We start from the raw sequence: 21079 nt of genomic DNA, 5'->3' as shown, positions 1-21079 counted from the left end.
ATGAAGTGTTCCATGCTATGTACAGAACAAATAAGAGGGTATGTGCAGTAAATAGTGTCTATAATCTAGATATTCACAATTATTCATCATGGCCTGTTGGCCAAGACGTACCTGGGAGGTCCATTTAATAGCCTAAATGGATTGGGACAGAAATAAAAAAAAAATTGTGTAGCAGCCCATATGGGACTGGCCTTCTCTCCTTAGAAGTGCACTCAGGGAGATAGGAAGGACTCAGGATAGCAGTGGACTCAGGGAGATAGGAAGGACTCAGGATAACAGTGGGCTCAGGGAGATAGGTAGGACTCAGGATAGCCGTAGACTCAGGGAGATAGGTAGGACTCAGGATAGCAGTGGACCATGTCTCAGTACAGGGAGATAAGTAGGACTCAGGATAGCAGTGGACTCAGGGAGATTGGAAGGACTCAGGATAGCAGTGGACTCAGGGAGATAGGAAGGACTCGGGATAACAGTGGGCTCAGGGAGATAGGAAGGACTCAGGATAACAGTGGGCTCAGGGAGATAGGTAGGACTCAGGATAGCCGTAGACTCAGGGGAGATAGGTAGGACTCAGGATAGCAGTGGACCATGTCTCAGTACAGGGAGATAGGTAGGACTCAGGATAGCAGTGGACTCAGGGAGATTGGAAGGACTCAGGATAGCAGTGGACTCAGGGAGATAGGAAGGACTCGGGATAACAGTGGGCTCAGGGAGATAGGAAGGACTCAGGATAACAGTGGGCTCAGGGAGATAGGTAGGACTCAGGATAGCCGTAGACTCAGGGAGATAGGTAGGACTCAGGATAGCAGTGGACCATGTCTCAGTACAGGGAGATAGGTAGGACTCAGGATAGCAGTGGACTCAGGGAGATTGGAAGGACTCAGGATAGCAGTGGACTCAGGGAGATAGGAAGGACTCGGGATAACAGTGGGCTCAGGGAGATAGGAAGGACTCAGGATAACAGTGGGCTCAGGGAGATAGGTAGGACTCAGGATAGCCGTAGACTCAGTGAGATAGGTAGGACTCAGGATAGCAGTGGACCATGTCTCAGTACAGGGAGATAGGTAGGACTCAGGATAGCAGTGGACTCAGGGAGATAGGTAGGACTCAGGATAGCAGTGGACCATGTCTCAGTACAGGGAGATAAGTACAACTCAGGATAGCAGTGGAGCATGTCTCTGTACAGGGAGATAGGTAGGACTCAGGATAGCAGTGGACCATGTCTCAGTACAGGGAGATAGGTAGGACTCAGGATAGCAGTGGACTCAGGGAGATAGGTAGGACTCAGGATAGCAGTGGACCATGTCTCAGTACAGGGAGATAGGTAGGACTCAGGATAGCAGTGGACTCAGGGAGATAGGTAGGACTCAGGATAGCAGTGGACCATATCTCAGTTCAGGGAAATAGTAAGTGGAGACAGAGGAGAGGAATGGATTGAGTATAAAGGTCATTGCTGCCGGGTCTCAGTGGTCCTCTCTGTTCTGCTCTACTCCACCTCCTGAGCTCAGGGCCTATTGACTGTTATTATATGTTCTGAGGAGCCCATACCAATAGGGAAGGAAGGAGGGAGAGAGGGAGGATGATGGGGAGGGAGGGAGGATGATGGGAAGGAAGGAAGGATGATGGGGAGGAAAGGAAGGATAAAGGGGAGGAAAGGAAGGATGATGGGGAGGAAAGGAAGGATAAAGGGGAGGAAAGGAAAGAGAGAGGGAGGGAGGCAGGGAGGAGAGAAGGAAGGATGATGGGGAGGAAAGGAAGGATAAAGGGGAGGAAAGGAAAGAGAGAGGGAGGGAGGCAGGGAGGAGAGAAGGAAGGATGATGGGGAGGGGAGGGAGGCAGGGGGAGAGAAGGAAAGATGATGGGGAGGAAAGGAAGGATAAAGGGGAGGAAAGGAAAGAGAGAGGGAGGGAGGCAGGGAGGAGAGAAGGAAGTGTGATGGGGAGGAAAGGAAGGATAAAGGGGAGGAAAGGAAAGAGAGAGGGAGGGAGGCAGGGAGGAGAGAAGGAAGGGTGGTGGGGAGGGGAGGGGAGGGAGGGAGGGATCTCACATTCTGAACACTGTACAGGTTTGGAGAGTCTAGGCCATCTGTCTGGGTTAATTGAGTCACCAGGGTGCAGCAGGGCTGGAGGGCTGAGGGAGGGCTGAGTGCTCCCCAACTCAGACGGGCTTAGCAGAGTGCAGGCCTGGTGGCTGAGAGGACCTGCATGTGGAGAGACACACTGAGGACAGGGACAGGAGGGAACAGGATAGAACTATGAGGCTAGCTGGGTGGAGATGAGGATGGAGAGACACACAGGACAAGAGGAGGGGACCTCACTGGAGAGAGACATACAGGACAAGAGGAGGGGACCTATTAACCTGGAGAGTGACAGAGGGGGTAGCATTAACCTGGAGAGTGACAGAGAGGGTAGTATTAACCTGGAGAGTGACAGAGAGGGTAGTATTAACTTGGAGAGTGACAGAGAGGGTAGTAGTTAACCTGGAGAGTGACAGAGAGGGTAGGATTAACTTGGAGAGTGACAGAGAGGGTAGCATTAACCTGGAGAGTGACAGAGAGGGTAGTATTAACCTGGAGAGTGACAGAGAGGGTAGTATTAACCTGGAGAGTGACAGAGAGGGTGGTATTAACCTGGAGAGTGACAGAGAGGGACATATTAACCTGGAGAGTGACAGAGAGGGTAGTATTAACTTGGAGAGTGACAGAGAGGGTAGTATTAACCTGGAGAGTGACAGAGAGGGTAGTATTAACCTGGAGAGTGACAGAGAGGGTAGTATTAACTTGGAGAGTGACAGAGAGGGTAGTATTAACCTGGAGAGTGACTGACAGAGAGGGTAGTATTAACCTGGAGAGTGACAGAGAGGGTAGTATTAACCTGGAGAGTGACAGAGAGGGTAGTATTAACCTGCAGAGTGACAGAGAGGGTAGCATTAACCTGGAGAGTGACAGAGAGGGGGATCTGTGAATGGACAGAGCAATAGAGAGCGAGAAAGGGAGAGATCACGATTGAGAAAGAGAAGAGATACAGTACAGAGAGAAGTGGAAAGAGTGGGGGAGAAAGAATCCCTACCTACAGAGAGAGAGATAATGTTGACTTGCTGAGAGATATAATAAACAACATGTCAGGGTAAGCCCTGGGAGACCACACGCGCGCCATCGCGTCTTGTAAACGAGGTCGTCTCCTGCTATTAGCCCTTCCTCCTCTAACATAGTGACTTCACACTGAGTCAGAAGCATGTATCAGGGTGTCACCTAGAGCAGCTACACCAGGCTACACTAGGCTACAGCAGGCTACAGCAGCTACACCAGGCTACACTAGGCTACAGCAGCTACACCAGGCTACACTAGGCTACAGCAGGCTACACTAGGCTACAGCTGCAACACCAGGCTACACTAGGCTACAGCAGCTACACCAGGCTACACTAGGCTACACCAGGCTACACTAGGCTACACCAGGCTACACTAGGCTACAGCAGCTACACCAGGCTACACTAGGCTACACCAGGTTACAGCAGCTACACCAGGCTACAGCAGCTACACCAGGTTACAGACGCTACACCAGGCTACAGCAGCTACACCAGGCTACAGCAGCTACACCAGGTTACAGAAGCTACACCAGGTTACAGAAGCTACACCAGGCTACAGAAGCTACACCAGGCTACAGCAGCTACACCAGGTTACAGAAGCTACACCAGGCTATAGAAGCTACACCAGGTTACAGAAGCTACACCAGGCTACAGCAGCTACACCAGGTTACAGAAGCTACACCAGGTAACAGCAGCAACACCAGGCTACAGCAGCTACACCAGGCTACAGCAGCTACACCAGGCTACAGCAGCTACACCAGGTTACAGAAGCTACACCAGGTTACAGAAGCTACACCAGGCTAAAGCAGCTACACCAGGCTACAGCAGCTACACCAGGTTACAGAAGCTACACCAGGCTACCGAAGCTACACCAGGCTACACCAGGCTACACCATGCTATACCAGGCTACACCAGGCTACAGCTGCAACACCAGGCTACACCAGGCTACACCAGGCTACAGCAGCTAGACCAGGTTACAGCAGGCTACACCAGGCTACAGCAGGCTACACCAGGTTACAGCAGCTACACCAGGCTACAGCAGCTACACCAGGTTACAGCAGCTACACCAGGTTACACCAGGCTACAGCAGCTACACCAGGCTACAGCAGCTACACCAGGCTACAGAAGCTACACCAGGCTACACCAGGTTACACCAGGTTACAGCAGCTACACCAGGTTACAGCAGCTACACCAGGTTACACCAGGTTACAGAAGCTACACCAGGCTACATCAGCAACACCAGGTTAAAGCAGCTACACCAGGCTACAGCAGCTACACCAGGCTACAGCAGCTACACCAGGTTATACCAGGCTACACCAGGCTACACTAGGCTACACCAGGCTACAGCAGGCTACAGCAGCTACACCAGGCTACAGCAGCAACACCAGTCTACAGCAGCTACACCAGGCTACACCAGGTTACAGCAGCTACACCAGGTTACAGCAGCTACACCAGGCTACACCAGGTTACAGCAGCTACACCAGGCTACAGCAGCTACACCAGGCTACAGCAGCTACACCAGGCTACAGCTGCAACACCAGGCTACAGCAGCTACACCAGGCTACACCATGCTATACCAGGCTACACCAGGCTACAGCTGCAACACCAGGCTACACCAGGCTACAGCAGCTACACCAGGCTACACCATGCTATACCAGGCTACACCAGGCTACAGCTGCAACACCAGGCTACACCAGGCTACAGCAGCTACACCAGGCTACATCAGCAACACCAGGTTACAGCAGCTACACCAGGTTACACCAGGCTACAGCAGCTACACCAGGCTACAGCAGCTACACCAGGTTACACCAGGCTACACCAGGCTACAGCAGGCTACAGCAGCTACACCAGGCTACAGCAGCAACACCAGTCTACAGCAGCTACACCAGGCTACACCAGGTTACAGCAGCTACACCAGGTTACAGCAGCTACACCAGGCTACACCAGGTTACAGCAGCTACACCAGGCTACAGCAGCTACACCAGGCTACAGCAGCTACACCAGGCTACAGCTGCAACACCAGGCTACAGCAGCGACACCAGGCTACACCATGCTATACCAGGCTACACCAGGCTACAGCTGCAACACCAGGCTACACCAGGTTACAGCAGGCTACACCAGGTTACAGCAGGCTACACCAGGTTACAGCAGCTACACCAGGCTACAGCAGCTACACCAGGCTACAGCTGCAACACCAGGCTACAGCAGCTACACCAGGCTACACCATGCTATACCAGGCTACAACAGGCTACACCAGGCTACAGCTGCAACACCAGGCTACAGCAGCAACACCAGGCTACACCAGGCTACACCAGGCTACAGCAGGCTACACCAGGCTACAGCAGCTACACCAGGCTACACCAGGCTACACCAGGTTACAGCAGCTACACCAGGCTACACCAGGCTACAGCAGCTACACCAGGTTACAGCAGCTACACCAGGTTACAGCAGGCTACACTAGGCTACAGCAGCTACACCAGGCTACACCAGGCTACACCAGGCTACAGCAGCTACACCAGGTTACAGCAGCTACACCAGGCTACAGCAGCTACACCAGGTTACACCAGGTTACAGCAGGCTACACCAGGTTACAGCAGCTACACCAGGCTACAGCAGCTACACCAGGTTACACCAGGTTACAGCAGGCTACACCAGGCTACAGCAGCTACACCAGGCTACAGCAGCTTATGGAGTTATCATATTATAACCTCGCCATTGGAAGGGCTTAACCTTGTGATAAAATAGCACAGCTGGAATATGAAAATAAATAATTCCTTTTTAGATGAATTTGCATGTGTGTGTGTGTGTGTGTGTGTGTTGCTCAGCTCTAATTGGGTGGTGGGACCTCTAACCCTCCTCTGAAGAGACTTGACACTGGCTTCCTCTCTTTCCTCTCCTCCTCCTCTCCCTCTCCTCCCTCCTCTCCTCCCTTGCCAGCCTGTCGAAGGGTCTGTGTTTGTCATGATGAGGCTCAAAGAGGCATGTTCTCTCTGAATTTGTTGGCTGACAATAAAGAGAGCGAGCCACTCCATGCCTGTGACCCAAAAGACATTCTATTCCCTTCATAGTCCCTAGGGGCCCTTGTCAAAAGACACTCTATTCTCTTCATAGTCCCTAGGGGCCCTGGTCAGACACTCTATTCCCTTCATAGTCCCTAGGGGCCCTGGTCAGACACTCTAGTCCCTTCATAGTCCCTAGGGGCCCTGGTCAGACACTCTAGTCCCTTCATAGTCCCTAGGGGCCCTGGTCAAAATACATTCTATTCCCTTCATAGTCCCTAGGGGCCCTGGTCAGACACTCTATTCCCTTCATAGTCCCTAGGGGCCCTGGTCAAAAGACACTCTATTCCCTTCATAGTCCCTAGGGGCCCTGGTCAGACACTCTATTCCCTTCATAGTCCCTAGGGGCCCTGGTCAGACACTCTATTCCCTTCATAGTTCCTAGGGGCCCTGGTCAAAATACACTCTATTCCCTTCATAGTCCCTAGGGGCCCTGGTCAGACACTCTATTCCCTTTATAGTCCCTAGGGGCCCTGGTCAGACACTCTATTCCCTTCATAGTCCCTAGGGGCCCTGGTCAGACACTCTATTCCCTTCATAGTCCCTAGGGGCCCTGGTCAGACACTCTATTCCCTTCATAGTCCCTAGGGGCCCTGGTCAGACACTCTATTCCCTTCACAGTCCCTAGGGGCCCTGGTCAGACACTCTATTCCCTTTATAGTCCCTAGGGGCCCTGGTCAGACACTCTATTCCCTTCATAGTCCCTAGGGGCCCTGGTCAGACACTCTATTCCTTTTATAGTCCCTAGGGGCCCTGGTCAGACACTCTATTCCCTTCATAGTCCCTAGGGGCCCTTGTCAGACACTCTATTCCTTTTATAGTCCCTAGGGGCCCTGGTCAGACACTCTATTCCCTTCATAGTCCCTAGGGGCCCTAGTCAGACACTCTATTCCCTTCATAGTCCCTAGGGGCCCTGGTCAGACACTCTATTCCCTTCATAGTCCCTAGGGGCCCTGGTCAAAAGACACTCTATTCCCTTCATAGTCCCTAAGGGCCCTTGTCAGACACTCTATTCCTTTTATAGTCCCTAGGGGCCCTGGTCAGACACTCTATTCCCTTCATAGTCCCTAGGGGCCCTGGTCAGACACTCTATTCCCTTCATAGTCCCTAGGGGCCCTGGTCAGACACTCTATTCCCTTCATAGTCCCTAGGGGCCCTGGTCAGACACTCTATTCCCTTCATAGTCCCTAGGGGCCCTGGTCAGACACTCTATTCCCTTCATAGTCCCTAGGGGCCCTGGTCAGGCACTCTATTCCCTTCATAGTCCCTAGGGGCCCTGGTCAGGCACTCTATTCCCTTCATAGTCCCTAGCGGCCCTTGTCAAAAGCAGTGCACTATAAAGGGAATAGGGTTTAATTTAAGATGCATGCCTTATTCTGCCGGGTCTAGAAAGAACCGAACAGTCTCTGAATCAAGCCTCACTTTGAAGTTCAGTCTGCATGTTCTCGACTAACACCCTCCCTTTCTGCCTTCCTTCCCATCCTCCCTCCCCTCACCATCCCTTAGCCCTCTTGACTCTCCCCCTCAAAGGACTGTTTCTGACTAACTCACCTCTCTTCCTCTCTTCCTCCACCACCACCACCACCACCTCTCCTCGCCCTTCTGCCTCCCCCTCAAAGGGTATCCAGGTACTGTACTATACTGTGTGAGGATTGCCCCCCCCCCCCCAGAGAGATTAGCTGTTCTTTAATTCAAAAGTATTGCCCTTAATGTGGTTTTAATGGTCATATATCCCAGCTGCTCTGCTCTCTGAGGCTCTCTCTTCTCTGTCAAAGTACATCTCAAATGAGCTGTCTCTCTCTCTCTCTCTCTCTGGAACAGAGGGAAAGGCTGGAGGAGCATGAAAGGATGATTTGTGGGTGTCTTTTGGGATGAGCATTTGATATTTTCTTCCACTGTTCAAGTACTCTCATGATTTTTTTTTGGGGGGGGGAGAGTACTCGATAACTCCAATGGAGGGGGGGGACGGACTATTTTTAGAACAGAAGGACCTCACTGGATACAGTGTTTCTGCTTTGCTGCTCAGAGTAGAGGGTCAGAGGGATAGAAGGGTTTGTGTATCCATCTTCATGTTTGCTTTGCTGTCTATGTACAGTACCAGTCAGAAGTTTGGACACACCTACTCTTTTTTTAAACTATTTTCTACATTGTAAAATAATAGTGAAGACATCAAAACTATGAAATAACACATATCGAATCATTTATTAACCAAAAAAAAGTGTTAAATAAATCTAAATATATTTCAGATTTTAGATTCTTCAAAGTAGCCACCTTTTTGCCTTGATGACAGCATTGCACACCACACTCTTGGCATTCTCTCAACCAGCTTCATGAGGAATGCTTTTCCAACAGTCTTGAAGGAGTTCCCACATATGCTGAGCACTTGTTTGGCTGCTTTTCCTTCACTCTGTGGTCCAACTCATCCCAAACCATCTCAAATTGGGTTGAGGTCGGGTGATTGTGGAGGCCAGGTCATCTGATGCAGCACTCTCCTTCCTGGACAAACAGCAAAAGCTTTGGTGGCTACTTTTGAAGAATCTCAAATATAAAATAGATTTTGATTTGTTTAACCATTTTTTGGTTACTACATGATTCCATATGTGTTATTTCATCGTTTTACAATGTAGAAAACAGTAAAAAATAAAGAAAACCCCAGCCCTACTCCCTACTCCCTAGCCCTACCCCTAGCCCTACTCCCTAGCCCTACTCCCTAGCCCTACTCCCTAGCCCTACTCCCTAGCCCTACTCCCCAGCCCTACTCCCCTAGCCCTACTCCCCAGCCCTACTCCCCAGCCCTACTCCCTAGCCCTACTCCCTAGCCCTACTCCCCAGCCCTACTCCCCTAGCCCTACTCCCCTAGCCCTACTCCCCAGCCCTACTCCCTAGCCCTACTCCCCCAGCCCTACTCCCCTAGCCCTACTCCCTAGCCCTACTCCCTAGCCCTACTCCCTAGCCCTACTCCCTAGCCCTACCCCCTAGCCCTACTCCCTAGCCCTACTCCCCAGCCCTACTCCCTAGCCCTACCCCCATAGCCCTACTCCCTAGCCCTACTCCCCAGCCCTACTCCCCAGCCCTACTCCCTAGCCCTACTCCCCAGCCCTACCCCCTAGCCCTACTCCCTAGCCCTACTCCCTAGCCCTACTCCCTAGCCCTACTCCCCAGCCCTACCCCCCCAGCCCTACTCCCTAGCCCTACTCCCCTACTCCCTAGCCCTACTCCCTAGCCCTACTCCCCAGCCCCTACCCCCAGCCCTACTCCCTAGCCCTACTCCCTAGCCCTACTCCCTAGCCCTACTCCCCTAGCCCTACTCCCCAGCCCTACCCCCTAGCCCCTACTCCCTAGCCCTACTCCCTAGCCCTACTCCCTAGCCCTACTCCCCCAGCCCTACTCCCCAGCCCTACTCCCTAGCCCTACTCCCCTAGCCCTACTCCCTAGCCCTACTCCCTAGCCCTACTCCCTAGCCCTACTCCCCAGCCCCTACCCCCTAGCCCTACTCCCTAGCCCTACTCCCTAGCCCTACTCCCCAGCCCTACCCCTAGCCCTACTCCCTAGCCCTACTCCCCTAGCCCTACTCCCCAGCCCTACCCCCTAGCCCTACTCCCCTAGCCCTACTCCCTAGCCCTACTCCCTAGCCCCTACTCCCTAGCCCTACTCCCTAGCCCTACTCCCCTAGCCCTACTCCCCAGCCCTACCCCCTAGCCCTACCCCCTAGCCCTACTCCCTAGCCCTACTCCCTAGCCCTACTCCCCAGCCCTACCCCCTAGCCCTACTCCCTAGCCCTACTCCCTAGCCCTACTCCCCAGCCCCTACCCCCCTAGCCCTACTCCCTAGCCCTACTCCCCAGCCCTACTCCCTACTCCCTAGCCCTACTCCCTAGCCCTACTCCCCAGCCCTACCCCCTAGCCCCTACTCCCTAGCCCTACTCCCTAGCCCTACTCCCTAGCCCTACTCCCTAGCCCTACTCCCCAGCCCTACCCCCCTAGCCCTACTCCCTAGCCCTACTCCCTAGCCCTACTCACTAGCCCTACTCCCTAGCCCTACTCCCCAGCCCTACTCCCCTACTCCCTAGCCCCTACCCCTAGCCCTACTCCCTAGCCTACTCCCTAGCCCTACTCCCTAGCCCTACTCCCTAGCCCTACTCCCTAGCCCTACTCCCCATCCCTACTCCCTAGCCCTACTCCCCAGCCCTACTCCCTAGCCCTACTCCCTAGCCCTACTCCCTAGCCCTACTCCCTAGCCCTACTCCCTAGCCCTACTCCCCAGCCCTACTCCCCAGCCCTACTCCCTAGCCCTACTCCCTAGCCCTACTCCCTAGCCCTACTCCCCTAGCCCTACTCCCCCAGCCCTACTCCCCAGCCCTACTCCCTAGCCCTACTCCCCCAGCCCTACCCCTAGCCCTACTCCCTAGCCCTACTCCCTAGCCCTACTCCCTAGCCCTACTCCCCAGCCCTACCCCCTAACCCTACTCCCCTAGCCCTACTCCCTAGCCCTACTCCCCAGCCCTACCCCCTAGCCCTACTCCCTAGCCCTACTCCCTAGCCCTACTCCCTAGCCCTACTCCCCAGCCCTACCCCCTAGCCCTACTCCCTAGCACTACTCCCTAGCCCTACTCCCTAGCCCTACTCCCCAGCCCTACTCCCTAGCCCTACTCCCCTACTCCCTAGCCCTACTCCCTAGCCCTACTCCCTAGCCCTACTCCCTAGCCTTACTCCCCAGCCCTACCCCCTAGCTCCTACTCCCTAGCCCTACTCCCTAGCCCTACTCCCCAGCCCTACCCCCTAGCCCTACTCCCTAGCCCTACTCCCCCAGCCCTACTCCCTACTCCCTAGCCCTACTCCCCAGCCCTACCCCCCAGCCCTACTCCCTAGCCCTACTCCCTAGCCCTACTCCCTAGCCCTACTCCCTAACCCTACCCCCTAGCCCTACTCCCTAGCCCTACTCCCTAGCCCTACTCCCTAGCCCTACTCCCCAGCCCTACTCCCTAGCCCTACTCCCTACTCCCTAGCCCTACTCCCTAGCCCTACTCCCCAGCCCTACCCCCTAGCCCTACTCCCTAGCCCTACTCCCCTAGCCCTACTCCCCAGCCCCTACTCCCTAGCCCTACTCCCTACTCCCTAGCCCTACTCCCCTAGCCCTACTCCCTAGCCCGACTCCCTAGCCCTACTGCCTAGCCCTACTCCCTACTCCCTAGCCCTACTCCCTAGCCCGACTCCCTAGCCCTACTCCCTACTCCCTAGCCCTACTCCCTACTCCCTAGCCCGACTCCCTACTCCCTACTCCCTAGCCCGACTCCCTAGCCCTACTCTCCAGCCCTACTCCCTAGCCCTACTCCCTAGCCCTACTCCCTAGCCCTACTCCCTACTCCCCAGCCCTACTCCCTAGCCCTACTCCCCTACTCCCCAGCCCTACTCCCTAGCCCTACTCCCTACTCCCTAGCCCGACTCCCTAGCCCTAGTCCCTACTCCCTAGCCCGACTCCCTAGCCCTACTCCCTACTTCGTGAGCCCGACTCCCTAGCCCTACTCCCTACTCCCTAGCCCTACTGCCTAGCCCTACTCCCCTACTCCCCAGCCCTGCTGCCTAGCCCTACTCCCTAGCCCTACTCCCTAGCCCTACTCCCTAGCCCTACTCCCTACTCCCTAGCCCACTCCCTAGCCCTACTCCCTACTCCCCAGCCCTACTCCCCAGCCCTACTCCCTACTCCCTAGCCCTACTCCCTACTCCCTAGCCCTACTCCCTACTCCCTAGCTCTACTCCCTACTCCCCAGCCCTACTCCCTACTCCCCAGCCCTACTCCCCAGCCCTACTCCCTACTCCCCAGCCCTACAGGTATCCACTGTGTCAGTGTGTGTCCTCAGGGGTTCTGAGTGTGTGTGTGTGTGTGTGTGTGTGTGTGTGTGTGTGTGTGTGTGTGTGTGTATGTGTGTGTGTGTGTGTGTGTGTGTGTGTGTGTGTGTGTGTGTGTGTGTGTGTGTGTGTGTACAGGTATCCGGTGTGTCAGTGTGTGTCCTCAGGGGTTCTGATTGTGTGTGTGTGTGTGTGTGTGTGTGTGTACACAGGTATCCGGTGTGACAGTGTGTGTCCTCAGGGGTTGTGGGGTCCAAACTGCTCCGTCACTTGTTCCTGTCAGAATAGAGGATCGTGCTCACCTGAGGACGGCGCCTGTTTCTGTTCCCCGGGGTACAGAGGGACCTCCTGCAAGAGAAGTATGTACATTTACATTTAACATTTTAGTCATTTAGCAGACGCTCTTATCCAGAGCGACTTACAGTCGTGAATGTATACATTTCATATATTTTTTTATTTATTTTTTATTTAAGAAAAAAAAAGTACTGGTCCCCAGTGGGAATCGAACCCACAACCCTGCCGTTGCAAACACCATGCTCTACCAACTGAGCCACCGGGGTCACATGTACCTTGACCTTTAACCCTAACTAGCACCTGGGTTAATTGTTGTTACTCATTTGAGTATTATTATTTGAGTATTATTATTTGAGTATTATTATTATTATTATACGCATAACATGATGGTTGTTGATCGTTGCTAGACAGCCATTTTCAGTTCTTGCCGTAGATTTTCAAGGTGATTTTTAAGTCAAAACTGTAACTAATCAACTCAGGAACATTCAATGTCGTCTTGGTAAGTAACTCCAGTCTGTATTTGGCCTTGTGTTTTAGGTTACTGTCCTGCTGAAAGGTGAATTTGTCTCCCAGTTTCTGTTGGAAAGCAGACTGAACCAAGGGGTTTTCCTCTAGGATTTTGCCTGTGCTTTAACTCTATTCCGTTTTTTTTTCATAACAATATAAACTCATTAGTCCTTTAATGATGACAAGCATACCCATAACATGATGCAGCCACCACCGTGCTTGAAAATATGAAGAGTTGTACTGAGTAATGTGTTGTTTGAATTTGCTCTAAATATATAACACTTTGTATTTAGGACGTAAAGTTAATTTGCCACATTTGTTACGGTTTTAATTTAGTGCCTTATTGCAAACAGGAGGGACCTTACAGATAATTTTGTGGGATACAGAGATGGAATAGTCATTTAAAAATCATGTTAAACACTTTTTAAGACTTGTTAAGCATATGTTTACTCCTGAACTCGTTTAGGCTTGATATATCCAAGGAGTTGAATACTAATTGACTCAAGACATTTCAGCTTTTCATTTTTTATTCATTTGTAAAAAATAAATTAAAAAAAAATGTCTAAAATCATAATTCCACTTTGACATTATGTGTTATTCTGTATAGACCAGTGAGACAGAATATCAATGTAATCCATGTTTTTAATTCAGGCTGTAACAACAACAACACAAATGTCAAATGTGGGAAAAAGGTAAACGGGTTTGAAGACTCTCTGAAGGCAGTGTAGGGAATAGGCTGCTATTTAGGACGTGGTCCCTTGTCTCAGCCTCGTAGTCCCTTGTCTGAGCCTCGTAGTCCCTTGTCTGAGCCTCGTAGTCCCTTGTCTGAGCCTCGTCAGTCCCTTGTCTCAGCCTCGTAGTCCCTTGTCTGAGCCTCGTCAGTCCCTTGTCTCAGCCTCGTAGTCCCTTGTCTGAGCCTCGTAGTCCCTTGTCTGAGCCTCGTAGTCCCTTGTCTGAGCCTCGTCAGTCCCTTGTCTCAGCCTCGTAGTCCCTTGTCTGAGCCTCGTAGTCCCTTGTCTGAGCCTCGTCAGTCCCTTGTCTCAGCCTCGTAGTCCCTTGTCTCAGCCTCGTAGTCCCTTGTCTGAGCCTGTAGTCCCTTGTCTCAGCCTCGTCAGTCCCTTGTCTCAGCCTCGTCAGTCCCTTGTCTCAGCCTCGTCAGTCCCTTGTCTCAGCCTCGTAGTCCCTTGTCTCAGCCTCGTCAGTCCCTTGTCTCAGCCTCGTCAGTCCCTTGTCTCAGCCTCGTCAGTCCCTTGTCTCAGCCTCGTAGTCCCTTGTCTGAGCCTCGTCAGTCCCACAGAGTGAGGGTAGGAGTGTGTTCCCTGCCTCTCCCCGGGCTCTGATTGGGAGTGGGGGAGGGTTTCCTCTATGTATCTCTATGTTATTAACCCCACGGAGTGCTGATTGGCTGGAAGACTGTGGCTTTTATACCCTGTCTCTCCCTCTGAGTGGCTTGGGGTCTTGGGAGTCTTGGCCGCCTAGGATTCTCTTGTATCTTCTGTTCTCTGCTGGGGCTTCTCTCTGGCTCAATTCACTGATTAGCTGTGATCTTCACAGGGCAAACCTGTAAACATCAGACAAAGTGGAATTTAAACAGCGAGAGAAGTGGAGAGTTGGGAGTGAAGTGTGGGCCACATGGCGTGTGTGTCTGTCTGGGCCGTGATTAAAGTGGAATTTAACAGAGAGGGAGACACAATCACACATGCCATGTGTCTGTTTAGAGATGATTCATGTCCCTCTGTTAGACCTGTTGTCTTCATTACTAAGAAACAATGTGGACAGACTTAACCACTCAGACCTGTTGTCTTCATTACTAAGAGACAAGGTGGACAGACACAACCACTCAGTCTAAAGGGCTATGAAAGCCAATCAAGGTTTTAAATGAAGATCAATGACGATAACGTGAGAGGTGGAGACAGGATTGACAAACAAGAATACAGACTGACTAGCAAGCCAGTTATTTTGTTCCCTGATGTCTTTGCAGTGTTATTGAATATAGTGGATAGTATTTAGTCAAATGTATTGTGTTTAGAACAGTAGAATGGATGGTGGTGCCAGTACAATGCTTCCCCGGGTATGTTAGAACAGTAGAATGGATGGTTGTGCCAGTACAATGCTTCCTCTGTATGTTAGAACAGTAGAATGGATGGCGGTGCCAGTACAATGCTTCCCCGGTATGTTAGAACAGTAGAATGGATGGTGGTGCCAGTACAATGCTTCCTCGGTATGTTAGAACAGTAGAATGGATGGTTGTGCCAGTACAATGCTTCCCCGGTATGTTAGAACAGTAGAATGGATGGCGGTGCCAGTACAATGCTTCCCCGGGTATGTTAGAACAGTAGAATGGATGGCGGTGCCAGTACAATGCTTCCTTGGTATGTTAGAACAGTAGAATGGATGGCGGTGCCAGTACAATGCTTCCTCGGTATGTTAGAACAGTAGAATGGATGGCGGTGCCAGTACAATGCTTCCTCGGTATGTTAGAACAGTAGAATGGATGGCGGTGCCAGTACAATGCTTCCTCGGTATGTTAGAACAGTAGAATGGATGGCGGTGCCAGTACAATGCTTCCTCGGTATGTTAGAACAGTAGAATGGATGGCGGTGCCAGTACAATGCTTCCTCGGTATGTTAGAACAGTAGAATGGATGGTGGTGCCAGTACATTGCTTCCTCGGTATGTTAAAACAGTAAAATGGATGGTGGTGCCAGTACAATACTTCCCCGGTATGTTAAAACAGTAAAATGGATGGTGGTGCCAGTACATTTTAGTCAGTACAATGCTTCCCCGGTATGTTAGAACAGTAAAATGGATGGCGGTGCCAGTACAACGCTTCCTCGGTATGTTAGAACAGTAGAATGGATGACGGTGCCAGTACAACGCTTCCTCGGTATGTTAAAACAGTAAAATGGATGGCGGTGCCAGTACAATGCTTCCTCGGTATGTTAGAACAGTAGAATGGATGGCGGTGCCAGTACAATGCTTCCACGGTATGTTAGAACAGTAGAATGGATGGCGGTGCCAGTACAATGCTTCCCCGGTATGTTAGAACAGTAGAATGGATGGCGGTGCCAGTACAATGCTTCCTCGGTATGTTAGAACAGTAGAATGGATGGCGGTGCCAGTACAATGCTTCCTCGGTATGTTAGAACAGTAGAATGGATGGCGGTGCCAGTACAATGCTTCCCCGGTATGTTAGAACAGTAGAATGGATGGCGGTGCCAGTACAATGCTTCCTCTGTATGTTAGAACAGTAGAATGGATGGCGGTGCCAGTACAATGCTTCCTCGGTATGTTAAAACAGTAAAATGGATGGCGGTGCCAGTACAATGCTTCCTCGGTATGTTAGAACAGTAGAATGGATGGTGGTGCCAGTACAATACTTCCCCGGTATGTTAAAACAGTAAAATGGATGGTGGTGCCAGTACATTTTAGTCAGTACAATGCTTCCCCGGTATGTTAGAACAGTAAAATGGATGGCGGTGCCAGTACAACGCTTCCTCGGTATGTTAGAACAGTAGAATGGATGACGGTGCCAGTACAACGCTTCCTCGGTATGTTAAAACAGTAAAATGGATGGCGGTGCCAGTACAATGCTTCCTCGGTATGTTAGAACAGTAGAATGGATGGTGGTGCCAGTACAATGCTTCCTCGGTATGTTAGAACAGTAGAATGGATGGCGGTGCCAGTACAATACTTCCCCGGTATGTTAGAACAGTAGAATGGATGGTGGTGCCAGTACAATACTTCCCCGGTATGTTAGAACAGTAAAATGGATGGTGGTGCCAGTACAATGCTTCCTCGGTATCTTGTTAGATATATCAGATGCGTTAGTCTTGGCTTTACCACGCCAGAAAAGTAAATTGCAAAACAATATTTGATTATCTTGTACTTTTGAATAGAACTGACAGTGATGTTTAAAAAGGAAATGTACTTGAAAATTACTTCTTATTCATAGTTGTATTTGTTAAACTGCTTTAATACATTAATGCATTAGATTAAATGGTCTTTCATGATTGTCCTGACTGTTTAGTCATTCTGTTTCAAACGATAGGAATAACTGGAATGATTAGAGTTTTATTTGTGTCCCTCTTTCTCTCCTCCTCCTCCTCCTCCTCTCCTCTCCTCTCCTCTCCTCTCCTCTCTCTCCTCTCCTTAGTCTGTTCTCCTGGGTTCTATGGGCACCGCTGTAGCCAGGCATGTCCACAGTGTGTCCACAGCTCTGGCTCGTGCCATCATGTGACTGGTCACTGTGACTGTCTGTCCGGCTTCTATGGCTCCCTGTGCAACCAAGGCAAGTAGCCCTCTTCTCTTCCTGTCCCTTCTCTCTGTAACCAAGGCAAGTAGCCCTCTTCTCTTCCTGTCCCTTCTGTCTGTAACCAAGGCAAGTAGCCCTCCTCTCCTCCTGTCCCTTCTGTCTGTAACCAAGGCAAGTAGCCCTCTTCTCTTCCTGTCCCTTCTCTCTGTAACCAAGGCAAGTAGCCCTCTTCCCTCCCTCTCTCCCTCTCTTCCTCCCTCTCTCTCTCCCTCCCTCTCTCTCTCTCCCTCTATCTCCCTCCCTCTCTCTCTCCCTCTCTCTCCCTCCCTCCTTCCAGTCTCCCTAGTTATAGTGATGTCTTCTCTGTCTCTGTGAGGCAGGGCAAACTAAAAGAACGGAGAACGGTCTCTTCTCTCAGAACGGAGGAGAACGGTCTCTTCTCTCAGAACGGAGGAGAACGGTCTCTTCGCTCAGAACGGAGAACGGTCTCTTCGCTCAGAACGGAGAACGGTCTCTTCTCTCAGAACGGAGAACGGTCTCTTCTCTCAGAACGGAGAACGGTCTCTTCTCTCAGAACGGAGAACGGTCTCTTCGCTCAGAACGGAGAACGGTCTCTTCTCTCAGAACGGAGGAGAACGGTCTCTTCTCTCAGAACGGAGAACGGTCTCTTCTCTCAGAACGGAGAACGGTCTCTTCTCTCAGAACGGAGAACGGTCTCTTCTCTCAGAACAGAGGAGAACGGTCTCTTCTCTCAGAACGGAGAACGGTCTCTTCTCTCAGAACGGAGAACGGTGTCTTCTCTCAGAACGGAGGAGAACGGTCTCTTCGCTCAGAACGGTCTCTTCTCTCAGAACGGAGAACGGTCTCTTCGCTCAGAGAAGGAGTTCAAAGTCTTGTCCTTTTAAGTGTGTGGGATGTGTGTGTGCGACGTGTGTGTGTTCTTCGCCGTGCAGTAGCGCTAGAAGTGATGATGAAGTGTTTGATGGCAGTAAGGAGTGACCTGCTGTGTGCACGCCCGCGTCCGTCCATCTGTGTGTCTTTCCCTGTCTCTCCCTGTCTCTCTCCCTGTCTCTCCCTGTCTCTCTCTCTCTCTCCCTGTCTTTCCCTGTCTCTCCCTGTCTCTCTCTCTCTCTCCCTGTCTTTCCCTGTCTCTCCCTGTCTCTCTCCCTGTCTTTCCCTGTCTCTCCCTGTCTCTCTCTCTCTGTCTCTCCCTGTCTTTCCCTGTCTCTCCCTGTCTTTCCCTGTCTCTCTCTCTCTCTCTCTCTCTCTGTCTCTCCCTGTCTCTCCCTGTCTCTCTCTGTCTCTCCCTGTCTCTCCCTGTCTCTCTCTCTCTGTCTCTCCCTGTCTTTCCCTGTCTCTCCCTGTCTTTCCCTGTCTCTCTCTCTCTCTCTGTCTCTCCCTGTCTCTCTCTGTCTCTCTCTGTCTCTCTCTGTCTCTCCCTGTCTCTCTGTCTCTCCCTGTCTTTCCCTGTCTCTCCCTGTCTCTCAAATCAAATCAAATGTATTTATTTATATAGCCCTTCTTACATCAGCTGATATCTCAAAGTGCTGTACAGAAACCCAGCCTAAAACCCCAAACAGCAAGCAATGCAGATGTAGAAGCACGGTGGCTAGGAAAAACTCCCCTAGAAAGGCAGGAACCTAGGAAGAAACCTAGAGAGGAACCAGGCTATGAGGGGTGGCCAGTCCTCTTCTGGCTGTACTGGGTAGAGAGGAACCAGGCTCTGAGGGGTGACCAGTCCTCTTCTGGCTGTACTGGGTAGACCAGAGGAACCAGGCTATGAGGGGTGGCCAGTCCTCTTCTGGCTGTGCCAGGTGGAGATTATAACAGAACATGGCCAAGATGTTCAAATGTTCATAGATGACCAGCAGGGCCAGATAATAATAATCATAGTAGTTGTCGAGGGTGTAACAGGTCAGCACCTCAGGAGTAAATCTCAGTTGTCTTTTCATAGCCGATCATTGAGAGTTTCTCTACCGCTCCTGCTGTCTCTAGAGAGTTGAAAACAGCAGATCTGGGACATGTAGCACGTCCAGTGAACAGGTCAGGGTTCCATAGCCACAGGCAGAACAGTTGAAACTGGAGCAGCAGCACGGCCAGGTGGACTGGGGACAGCAAGGTGTCATCATGCCAGATAGTCCTGAGGCATGGTCCTAGGGCTCATGTCCCCCAGAGAGAGAAAAAGAAAGAAAGAAAGAAAGAAAGAAAGAAAGAAAGAAAGAAAGAAAGAAAGAAAGAAAGAAAGAAAGAAAGAAAGAAAGAAAGAAAGAAAGAAAGAAAGAAAGAATTAGAGAGAGCATACTTAAATTCACACAGGACACTGGAGAAATACTCCAGATATAACAGACTGCCTCTCCCTGTCTTTCCCTGCCTCTTCCTTCCTCTCCCTGTCTCTCCCTGCCTCTCCCTGCCTCTTCCTTCCTCTCCGTGCCTCTTCCTTCCTCTTCCTGCCTCTTCCTTCCTCTCCCTGTCTTTCTCTGTTTCTCCCTGCCTCTTCCTGCCTCTTCCTTCCTCTCCCTGCCTCTTCCTTCCTCTCCCTGTCTGTCCCTGCATCCTACCCTGCATCTTCCTACCTCTCCCTGTCTCTTCCTTCCTCTCCCTGTCTCTCCCTGTTTCTCCCTGCCTCCTTCCCTGCCTCCTTCCCTGCCTTCTACCCTGCCTCTCCCTGTATTCTCACCCTGCCTCTCCCGGCCTCCTTCCCTGCCTACTACCCTGCCTCCTTCCCTGACTCCTACCCTGCCTCACCCTGCCTACTTCCCTGCCTCCTACCCTGCCTCTCCCTACCTCCTACCCTGCCTCTCCCTGCCTCCTTCTCTGCCTCCTACCATGCCTCTCCCTGCCTCCTTCCCTGCTTCCTACCCTGCCTCCTTCCCTGCTTCCTACCCTGCCTCTCCCTTACCCCTACCTTGCCTCCTACCCTGCCTTCTACCCTGCTTCTCCCTGCCTCCTACCCTCTCCTACCCAGCCTCCTACCCAGCCTCCTTCCCTGCCTCCAACCCTGCCTCCTACCCAGCCTCCTACCCTGCTTCCTACCCTGTATCTCCCTGCTTCTTCCTACCTCCCCCTGTCTCTCCCTGCCTTCTACCCTGCCTCCTTCTCTGACTCCTACCCAGACTCCTACCCAGCCTCCATCCCTGCCTCCTTCCCTGCCTCCTTCCCTGCATCTTCCTACCTCCCCCTGTCTCTCCCTGCAACTAATTGACATGATCAGTGTCTCTCTGACAAATAACCTTCAGTGACAATCTAATCTGAATATTGCTGAGACATTCTCTTTTAGAGAGAGAGAGAGAGACACAAAGTAAGCGACAGTATTAGCAGCTGTCCTCTGTCCTCTCAGTTCAGTCAACAGGAAACCTAGTGATATTAGCAGCTGTCCTCTGTCCTCTCAACACAGTCAACAGGAAACCTAGTGATATTATCAGCTGTCCTCTGTCCTCTCAGTTCAGTCTACAGGAAACCTAGTGATATTAGCAGCTGTCCTCTGTCCTCTCAGTTCAGTCAACAGGAAACCTAGTGAAAGAGGGTGGCTTTGTTATGTGAATAACAACCAAATACTTTTTGGTTGTTTATGTAAAGAAAGTATAAATTGTATATTTGTATGGATGTATGAAAGCTTGTATAATAATACGTGGAAGTCCTTATTAGTTGTTCATTTTCTATGTTCAGATTTGAGAGGTTTTTTAAATGCTTCGAGGCTCATATTATCGAACACAGACAATCCAATGGGTTATTCTATCCTGCTAATCCAATGGGTTATTCTATCCTGCTAATCCAATGAGTTACTCTATCCTGCTAATCCAATGGGTTATTCTATCCTGCTAATCCAATGGGTTATTCTGCTAATCCAATGGGTTATTCTATCCTGCTAATCCAATGGGTTATTCTGCTAATCCAATGGGTTATTCTATCCTGCTAATCCAATGGGTTATTCTATCCTGCTAATCCAATGAGTTATTCTATTTTGCTAATCCAATGAGTTACTCTGCTAATCCAATGGGTTATTCTGCTAATCCAATGAGTTACTCTGCTAATCCAATG

General features: G+C 51.3%; 1 protein-coding gene across 1 annotated transcript in view; it reads left to right on the top strand.

Moving 5' to 3' along the window:
- The window catches only part of LOC123733378 (calphotin-like), a 56031-nt gene extending 38953 nt beyond the window's left edge, over positions 1 to 17078 (top strand). Inside the window, exons 6-7 of the mRNA XM_045712784.1 lie at positions 12199 to 12345; positions 16943 to 17078. Of these exons, the coding sequence (XP_045568740.1) occupies positions 12199 to 12345; positions 16943 to 17026 (231 nt within the window). The 3' untranslated portion in view covers positions 17027 to 17078. The remainder of the gene's footprint in view (positions 1 to 12198; positions 12346 to 16942) is intronic.
- Positions 17079 to 21079: the final 4001 nt, after the last annotated feature.

This window comes from Salmo salar, unplaced genomic scaffold (genome assembly GCF_905237065.1).
Source record: "Salmo salar unplaced genomic scaffold, Ssal_v3.1, whole genome shotgun sequence".
Classification (NCBI taxonomy): domain Eukaryota; kingdom Metazoa; phylum Chordata; class Actinopteri; order Salmoniformes; family Salmonidae; genus Salmo; species Salmo salar.
This window is presented reverse-complemented; position numbering and strand designations above follow the sequence as displayed.